This window comes from Nicotiana tomentosiformis, chromosome 2 (genome assembly GCF_000390325.3).
Source record: "Nicotiana tomentosiformis chromosome 2, ASM39032v3, whole genome shotgun sequence".
Taxonomy (NCBI): Eukaryota; Viridiplantae; Streptophyta; class Magnoliopsida; order Solanales; family Solanaceae; genus Nicotiana; species Nicotiana tomentosiformis.
In genome coordinates this window covers 116,824,327-116,839,850 of record NC_090813.1, presented here as the reverse complement: position 1 = coordinate 116,839,850, position 15,524 = coordinate 116,824,327, and the positions used below count along the sequence as shown (strand labels likewise).

At 36.4% G+C, this 15,524-nt stretch overlaps 3 protein-coding genes across 5 annotated transcripts; 2 read left to right on the top strand and 1 right to left on the bottom strand.

Moving 5' to 3' along the window:
- The first annotated feature begins 3,551 nt into the window (after positions 1-3,551).
- LOC104107809 (probable metal-nicotianamine transporter YSL7) lies at positions 3,552-9,062 on the top strand. 3 transcript variants are annotated; one of them, XM_009616712.4, is made up of 6 exons: positions 3,552-4,377; positions 6,546-6,709; positions 7,022-7,119; positions 7,213-7,347; positions 7,521-7,710; positions 7,811-9,062. In XM_009616712.4, exons 1-6 carry the CDS (start codon positions 4,002-4,004, stop codon positions 8,915-8,917), a joined length of 2,070 nt encoding a protein of 689 aa, XP_009615007.1. In that variant the 5' UTR covers positions 3,552-4,001; the 3' UTR covers positions 8,918-9,062. The 3 variants fall into 3 exon arrangements, with proteins under 3 accessions (XP_009615007.1, XP_018630206.1, XP_009615008.1); XM_018774690.3 differs by lacking the exon at positions 3,552-4,377 and adding an exon at positions 6,206-6,227; XM_009616713.4 differs by lacking the exon at positions 3,552-4,377 and adding an exon at positions 6,295-6,449.
- A 407-nt stretch (positions 9,063-9,469) lies between these two features.
- LOC104107808 (uncharacterized) lies at positions 9,470-11,233 on the top strand. Its single transcript, XM_018774692.3, has one exon. The coding sequence runs from the start codon at positions 10,842-10,844 to the stop codon at positions 11,040-11,042; it is 201 nt and encodes a 66-aa protein (XP_018630208.1). The 5' UTR covers positions 9,470-10,841; the 3' UTR covers positions 11,043-11,233.
- A 478-nt stretch (positions 11,234-11,711) lies between these two features.
- On the bottom strand, positions 11,712-14,923 carry LOC104107807 (ATP-dependent zinc metalloprotease FTSH 6, chloroplastic). The gene is made up of 5 exons (XM_009616709.3): positions 14,236-14,923; positions 13,170-13,710; positions 12,757-13,070; positions 12,261-12,501; positions 11,712-12,160 (listed from the first exon to the last, which is right to left on the bottom strand). The coding sequence occupies exons 1-5, from the start codon at positions 14,820-14,822 to the stop codon at positions 11,819-11,821; spliced, it is 2,025 nt and encodes a 674-aa protein (XP_009615004.1). The 5' UTR covers positions 14,823-14,923; the 3' UTR covers positions 11,712-11,818.
- Between the last annotated feature and the right edge of the window lie 601 nt (positions 14,924-15,524).

The window sequence follows — 15,524 nt, the reverse complement described above, 5'->3', positions numbered from 1 at the left end:
TTACAATTTTTTTCCTAACAAAGAAATAGTCAAGCCAAAAGTGTTGACTAGCCTTGTCATCCATCCTCACCACCAAACATTTTCCCCACGGTGGTGAAGATTCAGTAACGTCCCTCGATAAAAATGGGGGGCGAAGAGGTGAATCAGGTGGCATACCGTAATCTAGACGTCGGCCAATTCAGTGAACTTTGCCAATATTTTGACCACCTTGAAGATGTAAGGGGCGAGCTGCGCGGGGCATACATTGTACTAGCGGCACAACTTTTTTATTGGCGGCGACAAAGGGAACGAATAGCTGATTATGAACGAATATGTGTAAAGGGAGCAGAATCCAGGACAATGAACCTGCACTTCATCGTCACCCGTGGGGACCAACTCCACTTGACCAGGGAGGCCGACTCTAGCCTTAAATTTGGCAAAACGCTCAACCGTCATTGTAGATCAAAACCTCTTAGTCACCACTTCCGGCGCCTTGTGGAAATCGGGTTTAGCATCAGGGAACCAACATATAATCTCTTATACAGTAAGGAGAGTTTCCTCCTCAACAGCAACTCCGTCGTCTTCCCCCTGATCAGGAAAAATGACATCTAAAGGGATAAAATGATATTCCATGTGGATATTTGATGGGAGGTTCGACATTATTGTAGAGGGAGATAAAGAAGCACAAAAAGCAATAGAGAAGTGATAAAGTTCTACGAAGGAGAAGGTGGAGTTCTGCTTAGGAAATAGAAGGAGTGTGAAAAAATTTCAACATCAACGAACCCCGATATTTATAAGGTTTGGGGGCACCAGAATCGAAACGGCTAGTCATGAATAGCACAAAGATCGAAACGGGAGAACCAATCAAGGGCCATACGAGAATCCACGTAACGCGTCGAAAAATAACGTTATCATGACGCATGACGTCATGACATCACTCTTTATCTTGGACCAGATGGATTCAATAAACTACCCGGGAAAATTCAAGGAATTTGAAATACGCAATCCACAGAGAGTCACGTTGCTTGATTGCTACAATGATCACGACCCGTATAGTCTGCTCGATAAGCTCGTCCATAAACGACATTATCTGCTCGTCGAACTCGCCCGCGAGGACAACCTCAACAAGCGGAGGGACTAATTGTGTGGGCCAAAAAAACATCTTTGATATAAGCAAGCCACGTCAACATCAAGATAGCCTTCATCGACTGCCACGTATTATCAGTACGACTTCAACAAAGACTTGCCCAAGATTGAAGTGGTCCCTTAAGAGATGAAGGGTGCGATCGAAGAGTCAGCAAAGACCAAGGTCGTGGTCGAGCATCTTAGACAAAGTGATAATGGTTAGCTTTAGGATAAGACACAAAAGAGAATATTCTAGTGGATATTCTCTGTACATGTACTGTTAGGATTTTTAGGTATATGTTCCCTATAAATAGAAAGAGATACAATGATAGGGGGTAGATATTCGCTTGTAAGAAAACACATTGATTTTAGAGAGAGAATCTGGTATTATCGCAAACATACGAAAAATATCTTTTTACTAAGATTCTTGTCCAACTTTTTCACTTGATCCAAGAACAACCTGAGTGTTCGAAGGCTCATCAATCATTCATCATTGTCTGAAGAAATATCCACAAATCTCATCCCTTTTCGGGTGACTCATATATTCTTATTTACTTAAATACCATCAATTGCTATTTATTTTTAGTAATGTTATCTCCCTCCTTTTGAGTCATTAAATATTGGTAGTGTTGTCCACATTTATTGCCATTTGACCAAACATACACGTAGTGTATTATTACAAAATCAATTATCTTATCTTCTAAATATTAATATTAGCTAAGATTAACTCTACTTTATTTAACTCTAATTGATTGAATCCGGTTCTAAATTTTGGGTCAAATAGTTTTCAAACAGACTATAATTAGTTTTTGCCGACAATTAATTCAAACTTAATATATAAATATAAGCAACCACGGGAGTAGCAATCGTCTCATACAGTGAGTGGGTTGTCACACCATGCCAAAATCTCTTTTTTTCTGCTGTTAAATGATCGGCCCATATGTTGATGTTCAATCACATCATTAATGCAGTGTCCAATCTGGTAATCACTCTACATAATGGAGTAATGGACCTTTAAGTCAAATATTTGTCATACATCAGTTTGGAGGGTGAGGTCGGTCGATAATACATTTTTGGTTTTGCTTAGGTCTACGTTTACAAAGTTTAGAATTGCATTTGAGACTCAAAAATATTTTCTTCCGAGATATTTTGTTACATAGGCCACGTTCATGTTAAAGTTGCTTAAACGTAATTGATAGTGATAGTAATTTTTCTTATGTTTTGTTATTTGACATACTTTTCTGTCATTACAATTTAGATACCTGTTTACTGATTTGATATTAAAAATTCATGCTTTCAAAAAGTCATTTAGCGACTGTGTTGCCTACTGCCATAAACTTTGTATTCATTTTTTATTATGTTAATTAGACTTCAAAGTTTAAATAGTTTTAAAACTTTAGAAGCAGTATTTCACATGCTTTGACGTGATTCAGTGAAAGTAGAGCATCAACAAAATATTTCCACATAGCTAAAGCAAGAAAAATAACCAGATTCGTATATAAGAAGACACCTCACACAATCTATTGTAATATTTCTATCATCTTCCTTCTCCTACACTAATATATTTACGTACTCACAAGAGCTGTCCCACTCCGAAGAATGAACCAAATTCATGTTACACTCATATAACATGATTCTATATACCTTCCAGTGTCTTGTGTTTCACTTCACATTGCCCAATTTTAGGATCTCAGTCAACGCTTTTCATTTTATGGCACCATATGGCACTCACGAATTTGTTTTTATGATAATAGTGTCAGATCGACTTGCACATCTCAACTTTGTTTATCGAGTATATTCTAATTATTATTGTATGTCAAACGCAAAAATTTAGGCCGAATGAAAAGAAATCACTTGATATAGACTTAATTAGGATGCTGCATACCCAATTTCTATATTAATTTTGCCAAGAATCTCCAAAGTTGACTTCAAGTGCTCTTGCTCCTTAGTGTTATAAGTTTTTTTTAATAAAAAGTCTCACATGCGCATATGCTTGGTCTATGTTGAAACTTATGGTTGCGATTACACTTAATTAGTCAAATCCTAAATCCGTCAATGAGACTTCTTCACTTTTCGTTTTCATATTTATCAAACAAATCTTTATACTTATTAAGCAATCTCCAAAACATAAAAAGAAAAAAGACCGTACTCCCAAGAACGTATTTCTTGTAAAGAACTTTGTATTTTGCTAAATGGAGCATGCAGGAAAATCTGGTATAGACATAATTAATAAAGATTTAATTTAAATCCACGGATAGTATAAATGAAATTTAATTAACACAACAAATACAATTTATTTGTCTTATTTTTCAAGTTAGTATTTTCATTTATTATACGTCAAATAAAAATTACATTGTTGCATTTTTTTTTTGTTAATCAGTACTACACAGTTAGAAGTTAAACCTCATAAATAATTGCAAGCTGGCCTCCAAAACCAATTCGTCAACCAACCAATGTGCAAAGCCGTTTTATAGACTGTATTCACTACTCACTGTACCATTTCCATCTTCAGTCTCAGTCATCACAGAATCCCCAAGTTTTTGCTGACTTTAATTTCAGAAAAATTCATTGTTCCTTCTTTTTCTACCCAATAAAGCGTCCAAATCGGAACTCCCATTTAAGCACTTAGAAATTGATTATATAACACCGAGGCCAACTCACCATCTGATAAGAACTACCATACCCTCCTTTGATTTTGACAAACCCCATAGTATCCTTTTTCTGGTCAACTTCCTCACAATATAAACCTCAAGAAAACTAAGAAAAAAATAAGGTTCCTTTTTCATTTGAAACTTTCTATTATGATCAACTTTTTCACTATATAGTTAAATACCCATCTCAACTTCAAGAAAACAAAGAAAAACAGAGTCGTAGAAACCCAAAAAAGGTTTCTTTGTATGGCTATGGATAGATCCAACAGTGTAAACAGAAAGAAAAATGATGACACCCAAATAGAAGGAGAGGCTTTAGACTCTGTAGAAAGGATCTTTGAGTCCAAAGAAGTGCCTTCATGGCAAAGCCAGTTAACTTTGAGGGCATTTGTTGTGAGTTTCATATTGGGAGTTCTTTTCACTTTCATTGTCATGAAGCTGAATCTCACCACTGGTATTATCCCTTCCCTCAATGTTTCTGCGGGTCTTTTGGGGTTCTTTTTCGTCAAGACTTGGACTAGACTTCTTGAGAAATCTGGGTTTCTCAAGCAACCTTTCACTCGCCAAGAAAACACTGTCATTCAGACCTGTGTTGTTGCTACTTCCGGCATTGCCTTTAGCGGTAACTATATTCTCTCATAGGCTTTTTGTCAAACAGTTAAGCTGCAAACTTGGAACAATTTTTTCATGCATTTATCGCAATTTAATTTTTTCATATTTAAGATATTGTGGATATCTCGGCTTGCAGAATTGACCCAAAAGCCAGAAGTGGTAGGGGTTAAAGGAGAATTAGGTTAAACTCTAGAGGTTAAAGTGTAATTTTTGTATATAATATCGCAGTTTGTTAAGAAACTTGGATAAGCCAAAAGTAGTAAAAGTAGATTAGAAAGCATGCATGTTAAATCATTAAATTGGGCCATGGGATATTTCTCATGTGCCCTTTTTGGTCTCAAGCCTTTGTGGGTTGAGTAGGGTCTACATTGAATATAATAGCAGCTTGACCATACACGGGTGAAAGGTTGTGTGGGCCCTTTTGGAAGTGGTGGTCCCATCTAGTTAGGCTCAAAGGTTTGTGAATTTCTAGAATAGCTATAAATGCAACTCCTACCGTACAAATTCTACGGTTTTATGATTATTTCTCCTTTTGGTCCACTTTTTTTATTTTATTTTTTTGTTATTTTTACGGGATTCATATTTTAATATTAATTAACAATATAATTGATCATATTAATCTTAATTTGTTCATTCAAAATATAACAAATATTTCAAGGACAACTTTTAAAAAAAAAAATTAATTTTTCTTGAAATTTGGAAAAATCAAATAGTGTATACCAAAAAAAAGATTAAAAAATTAATTAAAATAGACATGAGAGAATAGAGAAATGTAGTAATCAATTTAGCCAAGTTGGTGGTTTCTAACATGTAGAGTATGAGAAGTACTGTCTATGACACTATTTCAAAAACTTAATTTGAGGCGTTGGAAAGTAGATGAGTCGAACTAAACTAAAGAACAAATCTTAAGTGGATGGAGTAATATATATATATATATATATATATAAAAGTAGTTGTGTCTCAGATCTACTAGTCGTACAACTAGGAAGATTGGGAATGGAATGTATGAGTTTGGTGGAGACTCAAGAATGTGAACCCACGACTAACTGAAAGTCTATCCACTTATCTCGGCAAAATGGAGTGTCATTTACTTGATTTCTAGTGTTAGGTTGACTTAAAATTGAGAAATTGTGAGGTTTATTGAATTTAATTTATATACACCGATAATGTAAAGAATTTTTATTATTTAACATGTCATAACACGTTGCCTACGTTATTTTTATGTTATTGATTCCACTAATTATGTGTCATAATAATTAGTGAATTTATGTGTAACTATCTATAATAAGTGATCAATAACAATAGTAAAAAATAAGAGAGGCAACTACCGCTACTCCTATCATTTTCCACAAGTCACTATACAAAATCCGCAGATTCAGACTTAATTGTTCCTTTTCCCATTTTGCAGACTATCAACATGGAAAAATATTTCTATTCGGTATTTGTACCAAATTAATAAATTTATGATATATGCCATTTTAAAATCAATGTTGCCACGTATATAATGTTTGGCTGACCTCTTAGTCAAGATGGTTTTCGTTGAATTTGCTTTCGAGTTAACTTGAATTTATTGCAATGAATTTGGCAGACGAAATTGTTAGATAGATGATAGCATATACTGCTAACAAATTGAAAAGTTATTTGAAGAGTTGATTTAGGGAACTTTGACTGAAAGGATGATATTAGTCTAAGGTGAAACAGACCACAATCTTAAGAAGTTCTACAGAATCTAGTCGACTATTTTCTCAGTGGGATGCTTAATATAGTAGTATAAGAAATCTGCTAGCTTTTTTGGGGGGGAGTTTATACAAGACAAACTGTATGCAGCTTTGTTTGGCTATATTCAATTAAGAATGGGAAGTAATGCAAACTGAAGTCCTCTACTCTTCCTTTTTTGTTTTTAAGTCTATTGAAGCATCAAACAAACTGGAACAATTTGCCAATATTGAGCCTGTTCTTCCACACAACTTTGTTGTAATCGAATTTCCCTTGATAAATCCCACATTATCTTGCAACAATGCTAGCTCATTGAGTTAGCAGCAGCCGTTTATTTTTCCTCCATGCCTTTATTTGAAAAGATGTGTAAATGTTTCTTATATTTCTTCTCAAGAATGATAGGAGCATCTCAAATTCAATGACTCTTACTCAATTTTTGTTTATGTTACTTTGGATGAGCAGGAGGTTTTGGAAGCTATCTGTTTGGCATGAGTGAAGTTGTTGCCAAACAAGCAGTTGAAGCTAATAATGCAGCTAATATTAAGAACCCCTCTTTGGGATGGATGATAGGGTTTCTTTTTGTTGTTAGCTTTCTTGGGCTTTTCTCAGTGGTTCCTCTTCGTAAGGTATATTACTATATCTCAGGATATGTGTAATGTATATGCATCACAAATTTCCTCACAAAAAGTTAAAAGCTGTTCGCAAGATTTAGTATTCTGCAGCTGTCACTTTTACTTTTTCCTCTACAAGTTGATTTTTTTTTTGTTATGACACTTCTCTAGAGCGTAATCAACCTTAATATTTTTTAGAACACAGATCGAGACACTAGAGCTTTATGCTCTACATAGTACTTGGAATGACATGTTAACACTTGAACTAGTCATCCTTATTTTATTCTTCTACACTGTATCTTGATAATGCAAAAAACTATGTTTCAGATTATGATCATAGACTTCAAACTGACTTATCCAAGTGGCACCGCAACTGCTCACCTTATCAACAGTTTCCACACCCCACAAGGAGCAAAGTTAGCAAAGTAAGAATATTATACATTTTAGTAAATTCTGTCAGCATTAGTACAGATGGTATGATTACAATTTTATTGTTTCTTTCTAATCGATCACTACAGGAAACAAGTTAAAGCTCTGGGAAAGTTCTTCACCTTCAGCTTCCTATGGGGTTTCTTCCAATGGTTTTTCACTGCTGGGGATGACTGTGGATTTGCAAGTTTTCCCACGTTTGGTCTTAAAGCCTATGAGAACAGGTAGGTTCTAATTCCAAATGACCTACATCGAAAGAGATGAATTGAGATTCATTGAAACTATTTACAAAATTAGTGTCTGGTTGTTTGAGGTGTGGGGATCAATAACATCTTAATATCTCCTTTCAACTTTTGTTTACTTTTATTTAACATTTTAATTGTTTCCAATCAACCAGGTTCTACTTTGACTTTTCAGCAACATATGTTGGTGTAGGGATGATATGTCCTTATCTAATTAACATCTCTTTGCTACTTGGATCTATCCTTTCTTGGGGTATAATGTGGCCTCTAATTCAGGACAGAAAGGGTCATTGGTACCCTGCAGATGAGAGTCCCGCCAGCTTTCACGGCTTGCAGGGCTATAAGGTAATCTCCTCCTTTTTCTTTTAGACCAGAAATAAGGACCAAAATGAGGCAAAATTTTCAATTCTTAAGATATCTTTTCCATAATTCTCTTCTATTGCAGGTCTTCATAGCAATAGCCATGATCCTTGGTGATGGTCTCTACAATTTCTGTAAGGTACTTGGACGAACATTATATGGTTTGTATATGCAATTGCGCATTAAAAATGAAGGTGCGGTTTTGCCAGTTGGCGCTCGTCCATCTCCTCCGGAGCCTTCCATGTCTTTTGATGACCAGCGGCGAACAGAGCTTTTCCTCAAGGATCAAATCCCGACATGGGTTGCCATAGTGGGTTATGTTGGCATTGCGGTCATCTCCATTATAACACTTCCACACATTTTCCATCAACTTAAGTGGTACCACATCATAGTGATTTATATTTTTGCACCAGTACTAGCTTTCTGCAATGCTTACGGTTGTGGTCTCACGGACTGGTCATTGGCGTCCACTTATGGGAAGCTGGCAATCTTCACAATTGGTGCATGGGCCGGGGCTGCTCACGGAGGGGTTCTTGCTGGACTTGCTGCTTGTGGTGTCATGATGAACATAGTTTCCACTGCATCCGACCTATCACAGGACTTCAAGACTGGTTATATGACATTGGCTTCCCCTCGGTCCATGTTCATAAGCCAGATCATTGGCACAGCAATGGGTTGTGTCATCTCCCCATGTGTATTTTGGCTCTTCCTTAAGGCATTCCACAGCTTAGGTACCCCAGGTTCAGCATACCCTGCCCCTTATGCGCTGGTGTTTCGTAGCATGTCTATCATAGGAGTTGAAGGTTTCTCAGCTCTGCCAAAGCACTGCCTCACCCTTTGCTATATATTCTTCGTTGGAGCTATCGTGATCAATGGCATCAGAGATCTCGTGGGAAAGAACAAGGCAAAATACATTCCTCTCCCAATGGCCATGGCCATTCCCTTCTATCTTGGCTCCTACTTTACTATTGATATGTGTCTCGGGAGCTTGATATTGTTCGTTTGGTCAAAGATAAACAAGGCCAAGGCTGATGCATTTGGACCTGCCGTGGCTTCTGGATTGATTTGTGGTGACGGGGTCTGGACTTTACCCAGTTCAATACTAGCTTTGGCAGGAGTGAAACCACCCATTTGCATGAAGTTTCTATCTAGGAAGGATAACACCAGGGTCGATAGTTTCTTAAATTCTTGAACTCTCTTCTTCTAGTAGGTGTTTTATCATTCTCTATTATTCTGTTAGTATTGCCACATGTCCGCTTAAATCATTCATGTACATATCTGGGTGCTACAATTGTCATAAATCATTTCAGCAACTGAAACAGGGATTGCTATGCTGAGTCAAGGTGTCCCTTAAAATTACAAGTACAGAATTTTTATTTTTTTATTTTTTAATTTTGGTGCATTGACTAGCATATATCCAACCAGAGATCAATGTGAAAGAAATATGTTGATCTCCATGTTAGAAGTACAAGTTCTAAAAGGGCATACTCTAAATATATGTTACTTAAAACTGAAAAGTATGGAAGAAAAAGAAAAGATAAAATACAATTTTCCCTTATTTCTGTATCAGCTTTTGTTATTTGTTGTTTCGGAATAATCTGATTTCTTTATTGTTTAAAAGAGGCAAAATGCCTAAGTTAAAATCTAAGTGCCACATTTTAAGCATTTTTTATTTTTAACTTTTTTTTTGAGTCATTTCTTATTTTTACTATTTTTAATTATTATATCTCCAAATAATTTGCCCCTCCTCCACACAATAATCAATCAAACTCCAACAGAGAACAATTGTAGCAATAACTTTAATGTAGACACAATAACAGTGAAAAACAACTCCAAACATAGAATCCATCAAAGCCAATAAACAATAGAATAAAATTGTCGCTACAATGGTGGCAATCGCCGGAGCTGGGGTGGTAAGGCAACCGAGAAACGAACAGATGACAGCAAAACTATGGGTTGCTAGAGTCTTTAATTGTCTGGCCAATCTTTCAGATGAAACAAAAAGGTGAGAAGAACATATACAAAATAAAATCGGAAAATCCGGCCAAGATCCGACCATTCCTCGACGAGGTTCCTCCAGATCCGATTGTCTGGTAACAGCAAGGGGCAATTTTGGCCGGCCAGTCGGAAACTCCGAGCGGCGTAGAGTTTTTCGGCGACCAGTAGTGATGAGAAAGTTTGGGCGATTGTTGGGTGTGAAATGAGAGAAGAAGGGAGGAAAACGGAATATCCGTGATTTGGAGGGGTTATACAGGTAGATTTTAATGGAGGAAAAAGCTTAATTGGAGAAGATGACCAAAAGTGGTCTTGGAAGATGAGAGATGGGTTGGGTGAGGGGTATCGTTTGACTTTTTCTTTTTTGTTTTTTAAGAAAATATATTAATTAAGGTGGAAATTAAGTTTTTTTTTTTAGGATAACATGTGTCACGACTTTATTGGTGCTTGACATCACACAAATTTTGACGAACTGGCTAAGAAAAAAAAATAGTGTTTCAGCTACATTTCAAAAAAATTAAGTGTGTAGGATAATTTTTGTCGGCAAAAAATGTATAACAGTGATTTGGTTCGGGTTAACATATGTATTTTGGCACAAAGGAAAAAAGAATGTTATCCAGAAGCATAAATAAAAGCTTGATGACGTCACCGCGTTTTGTACTTGAGTCCTTTTATTCGAGATATCACTAGCTTTTTCCAGATTCTTACTATATCTTTGTGAATATATATCTCCCTTTTCCTTGACCCAACAACCCCACCATTGTGACTCTTTCTTGGGTATTCTGTTCTGCCATATCTTAGTTATTCCTAGTGATCTAAGCTTCTTTATTACCAACCTGCAAGTTAATAGACACCTTATATATACTAGAGAAAAAAAACAAGTTTTGCTGTAAATCTTGTATATATGCAACAACTTGAATGTACCCTGTTGGAGCTGGAATTAAGATGGTCCTGACACACGACGTGCCCTCCTATGGTCCTTGTTAAGTCATTTGATTGTACTCACTGGTCGGTATTATTATTTATTGTCACTACTCACTACCTCCCCGTGTTAGGATTGGGTAATTTGCGCTCCTGCTTCCTTCTTCATAGAGAAAGGAAGGTATATAAAGAAGTTGAAGATGTGTTTGGTGTTTGTATGTGATGAAGATGAGAGGGTATTACAAAGACAGGCAGCTCCAGGAGCATGTCCTTACTGTGGAGGGTTGGTTCAAGCCTTAGACATGGAGAGCCAGTGGAGATTCTGCTTTGTCCCTCTTTATTTCAAGACTAAGCGCAGATATTATTGTACCCTTTGCACCAGGCGTCTCATCATCCAATAATTTTCCCTATCATATGATTATAGGTTATAGCCTTCTTTTTTTTAATTATCTTGTGTTCTTGAACTTCCAAGAAAATAAAGATGTAGAATCCTTTGGCTTTTCAGGTATAAAGGGTGTGTACAGTATATGTTATCTATGTTCTATAAGTTTGTTTAATGAAATGATGAATCAACTGGATGTTGGTAGCTCAAGATTGTTCTGGTGCAACTAAGCAGCTGTTCTTGCTATATCAAATTGTTTTATGAAATTGAACCAAGATGTTAAGCCGAAATTAGAAGCAGCTAAAGGTACAGAAACTACCACTAAAGTAATCCAAATAGAGGACATCTCAAGATAATCTTGAAAAACTTGTTTAACTATTTTACTTGAGTTAAACTTGGTGAATATAATTTTTCTGAAGGGCGAGCGTGGAGCTGGGGAAGTTGTGATTAATGATACTTGTAACTTGTAAGTGGTAAAGAGTTTAAATAATTTTTACGCATTTTTAAGATTGAGCGTCATAAAGAATCTTGTGGAAAATGATTTAATTTGGTTAGAGCATTTAGTTGCTAGAAGTATTCCCTTTTCCATTTTCCTTTTCGAATCCTTATAGAGTATTCTTACATATTAAAAAAAAAAAAAAAAATTAAGCTTAATAAAGCATTTCCGGTTAGATCTTGATACACAAAGTTAATGAAGATTATATTACATTGATCAAGCTTTCTGCACTACACTATACATGTACAATCTGGGGAAAGTTTTTAGTTTCTGCAGCTGTACATTGGAAGTAATTTTGCTTAGGCCTCAATCAGTTCTCTAATTGGTTTGCTGTTTATGTTAGCTGATGGGATATTAGTGAATTCAGAGAGTATAGCTCTGAATTCATCTCCTGTAAGAGTCTCCTTTTCTAGCAGCACGTCCACTAATTTGTCGATTGCCTCCCTGTTGTTCCTTATGTGGTTCTTTGCAATTTCATATGCTCTCTCAATTATGTGCCTTACCGATACATCAATGTCTTCTGCTAGTTTCTCTGACATTTGATTCCTCGCCAGCATTCTCAGCACCACATCACCACTCTGTGTTGCTGGATCTGTTAACGCCCATGGTCCTATCTCAGACATCCCGAACATTGTCACCATCTGCTCATGATATAAACATTGGCAAGTTAATACTTGTGTGTATTCGAATATGTTGTTCTCTTTTAATGTGGTGCAACAAGATGATGTGTTAAGTAAATACCTGTCTTGCTATTTGAGTTATTTGTTGCAAGTCTCCGGCTGCACCAGTAGTGATTTCTGCTTCACCAAAAATTATTTCCTCTGCTGCTCTACCTCCTAAGCCTCCAACTATTCTAGCAAAAAGTTGCTGCTTAGATATCAAGGTTGGATCTTCACCAGGAATAAACCATGTAAGACCGCGAGCTTGCCCTCTTGGGATCAATGTAACTTTCTGTACTGCATCATGGCCAGGGGTCAATGTCCTATAAGCACAAGGACTCATTCTTTAGTACTGTGTCTTTTGATTACAAATAACAAACTGAAAAGACTGAATACTTAGACAGCTTCTTAAATTTGTCCGGTTTTTTCATCTAAACACCTTGTCTAAGGGCCTGATATATTGAACACTTGATGTTAGTTGAAAATTCAATAGGGAGCAAATTACTCCCTTTTTTTGCTTCATGTATAATCTAGTATAAATGAAAATAATGAGAGGAAAGAAATGAATGTTAACGTACGCGCAGACACCATGTCCAACTTCATGATATGCTACCAAAATCTTGTTTTTGCCATCTGTCATCTTGGTTCCTTCCATTCCAGCAACAATTCTATCGATGGAATCATCAATCTCTTTCGAGGTAATCTTATCTTTTCCTCTTCTTCCAGCTAGAATAGCAGCTTCATTCATGAGGTTTGCAAGATCTGCACCACTGAATCCTGGAGTTCTCATTGCAATAACACTTGGAGACACATCTTTACCAAGCTTCTTGTTGTTACTATGAACCTTCAATATTTCTTCCCTTCCTCTTATATCAGGCAGTCCAACACTTACCTAATAAAATGAAATATCAATATAAGTGAAGTGTATTCTGGAAACTGTATAATACACCTCATTTTATTGGAATTTTACAATCAAAATCTCATTTTATACCTGTCTATCAAATCTTCCAGGTCGAAGCAAAGCTTGATCAAGAATTTCAGGCCTATTAGTGGCAGCAATGACAATGACTCCAGTGTTTCCAGTGAAACCATCCATTTCAGTGAGAAGTTGATTAAGTGTCTGCTCTCTTTCATCATTTCCACCGCCAATACCAGTTCCTCTTTGCCTCCCAACAGCATCAATCTCATCAATAAAGACTAAACAAGGTGAATTTTCCTTTGCCTTGTTGAATAAGTCCCTAACTCTAGAAGCTCCCACACCAACAAACATCTCAACAAACTCTGAACCAGAGAGAGATAAGAATGGAACCTCTGCTTCTCCGGCGATCGCCTTAGCTAGCAATGTCTTCCCTGTCCCTGGTGGCCCTACTAAGAGAACTCCCTTTGGTATCTTTGCCCCAACTGCTGCAAACTTTTCTGGGGTTTTCAAGAACTCAACAATCTCTTGAAAATCTTGCTTTGCATCATCTACCCCAGCCACATCATCAAATGTTACTCCTGTATTTGGTTCCATCTGGAATTTTGCTTTGCTCCTGCATTATTCACAAACAAGTACTACTAGTTATTAGTAGTTGTTGAAGATCACTTCACCAGACATAATGTTCAATCTTGATCATGTTTATGAAATTTCTATTATAGCATACTGTTGGGTTTCTTAAAGAGATGGAGCAGCAAAAAGATTAAAAGAATGATTGAAATTGTCTCTCCTAGTTTTTTTTAAACTATAGTGCGATTTAAATAGCCAACTTGAAAATAAAATACACAGATTTATAAAATATTGTAAAACCTAAAATATACCAACAACCTACAATATCTAACCGAAATTTAAGTTCAAACAAAGTAGACTACTCTTACCACTAAAACAAAAGGCATCCCGGTGCACTAAGTTTCTATTATGCGCGGGGTCCGGGAAAGGGCCAGACCACAAAGGATCTGTTTTACGCAGCCTTACCCTGCATTTCTACAAGAGGCTGTCTTCACGGCTCGAACCCGTGACCTCCTGGTAATATTATTTTTCAAGTAAATCAGCAGTAACATAAGCTATATTCAACACATACCTTCCTAATCCAAAAGGCAAGTTTGGCCCTCCAGGAGTATTTGAAGAAGAGCTTCCCAACAGCAAAGAGCCAAGCAATATCAATGGAAAAGCTAAATTCCCAAGTAAATCAAGAAGTGGTCCTATGACATTCATCTCAGGGAGATGAGCAGCAAAATCTACATCCTTCTCTCTAAGTTTTCTCACCAATTCTGGTGGCAATCCTGGCAACTGAACTTTAACTCTCTGGACTTTGTTAAGAGCAGGATTGAATATCTCAGCAACAGCACTACTCTCAAAAAAATCAACTTTTTTCACAGCACCTTCATTCAAGTATTCCAAGAATCTTGAATATGACATTCTACTTGAAGTTGCTTCAATTGGTGCTTCAGTTTCTGCTCTTGCTGGTTTAGCCAAAGTCCCTGCTACAAGGCTCAAACCACTACCACTCAACAGCTTCCTCCTATTTATTCTGGTGTCTGAATATGATTTTTGACATGGGGTTTCTTTACTAAAGATTTTAGGATTGTCAGTATCCTTAGAAAGATCTTGGGATTTGCATAGGGGAAATTGAATGACAGACAAAGAAAGGGCAGGGGACATTTTCATTTTCTCAGCTCAGATTTTTGTGTTTATGTATGTATTGTGCACTTAGGGAAGTTAATGGCAGTTGACTGCTTTTGGAGGGAAAGATGGTAAGAATGTTATAATATAGTTTGTTTATATAGGATTTGAAGGAGATGTTTCTAGAACTACTTTGTTTGGAATTATGTATGTGATATTTTTGTTAGTATGTACTTGGTCATTCTTGAAGGCTCCAGAGTAAATGACTTATGGCTATTAGTATATGATGTGATGGAAATTAGAAAGAAGTTCTAATAGCTCATGTTTATAATTAGCAGACAATTATATAATAAGTCTGGAGTTTAACCATACACTTGGAGAGATTGTGGGCTCTTGTTTGGACAAAATCTGGTAGGCAATTTTAGATTGACTTTTCTTTTCTGAAGAAATGGCACGGGTCATTCTACAGGGCTATTATTTAGGAATTAGTTGCATTCTAAATTTCTATTTTTCAGTTCATTTTTTCAAGACTAAAATATCATGAATTGTGTTGAAGTTAAGATTTTTAGTTTAAATTTCAGAATAAAATAAGTATTGGTTAATCTCTAAAAATATTTTCCAGAATGGCTATTTGTGCACTTGCTCCTCTCTTTCTTCCAAAAAAGTTGAAGTCCAACGAAGCAATTTTTACCTTATTTCAGTTCAGGAGTATGCCTTGTATATTCCGGGCCCTGGGATCTTTATCTT

Coding starts and splice junctions, on each gene's coding strand:
- LOC104107809 (XM_009616712.4), top strand. CDS start 4,002: ATGGCTATGGATAGATCCAACAGTGTAAACAGAAAGAAAAATGATGAC. Junction 4,378..6,545: donor TTCCGGCATTGCCTTTAGCG/GTAACTATATTC, acceptor TTGGATGAGCAG/GAGGTTTTGGAAGCTATCTG. Junction 7,711..7,810: donor ACGGCTTGCAGGGCTATAAG/GTAATCTCCTCC, acceptor CTTCTATTGCAG/GTCTTCATAGCAATAGCCAT.
- LOC104107808 (XM_018774692.3), top strand. CDS start 10,842: ATGTGTTTGGTGTTTGTATGTGATGAAGATGAGAGGGTATTACAAAGA.
- LOC104107807 (XM_009616709.3), bottom strand. CDS start 14,822: ATGAAAATGTCCCCTGCCCTTTCTTTGTCTGTCATTCAATTTCCCCTA. Junction 13,071..13,169: donor CTGGAAGATTTGATAGACAG/GTATAAAATGAG, acceptor TCATTTTATTAG/GTAAGTGTTGGACTGCCTGA. Junction 12,161..12,260: donor TAACTCAAATAGCAAGACAG/GTATTTACTTAA, acceptor TATCATGAGCAG/ATGGTGACAATGTTCGGGAT.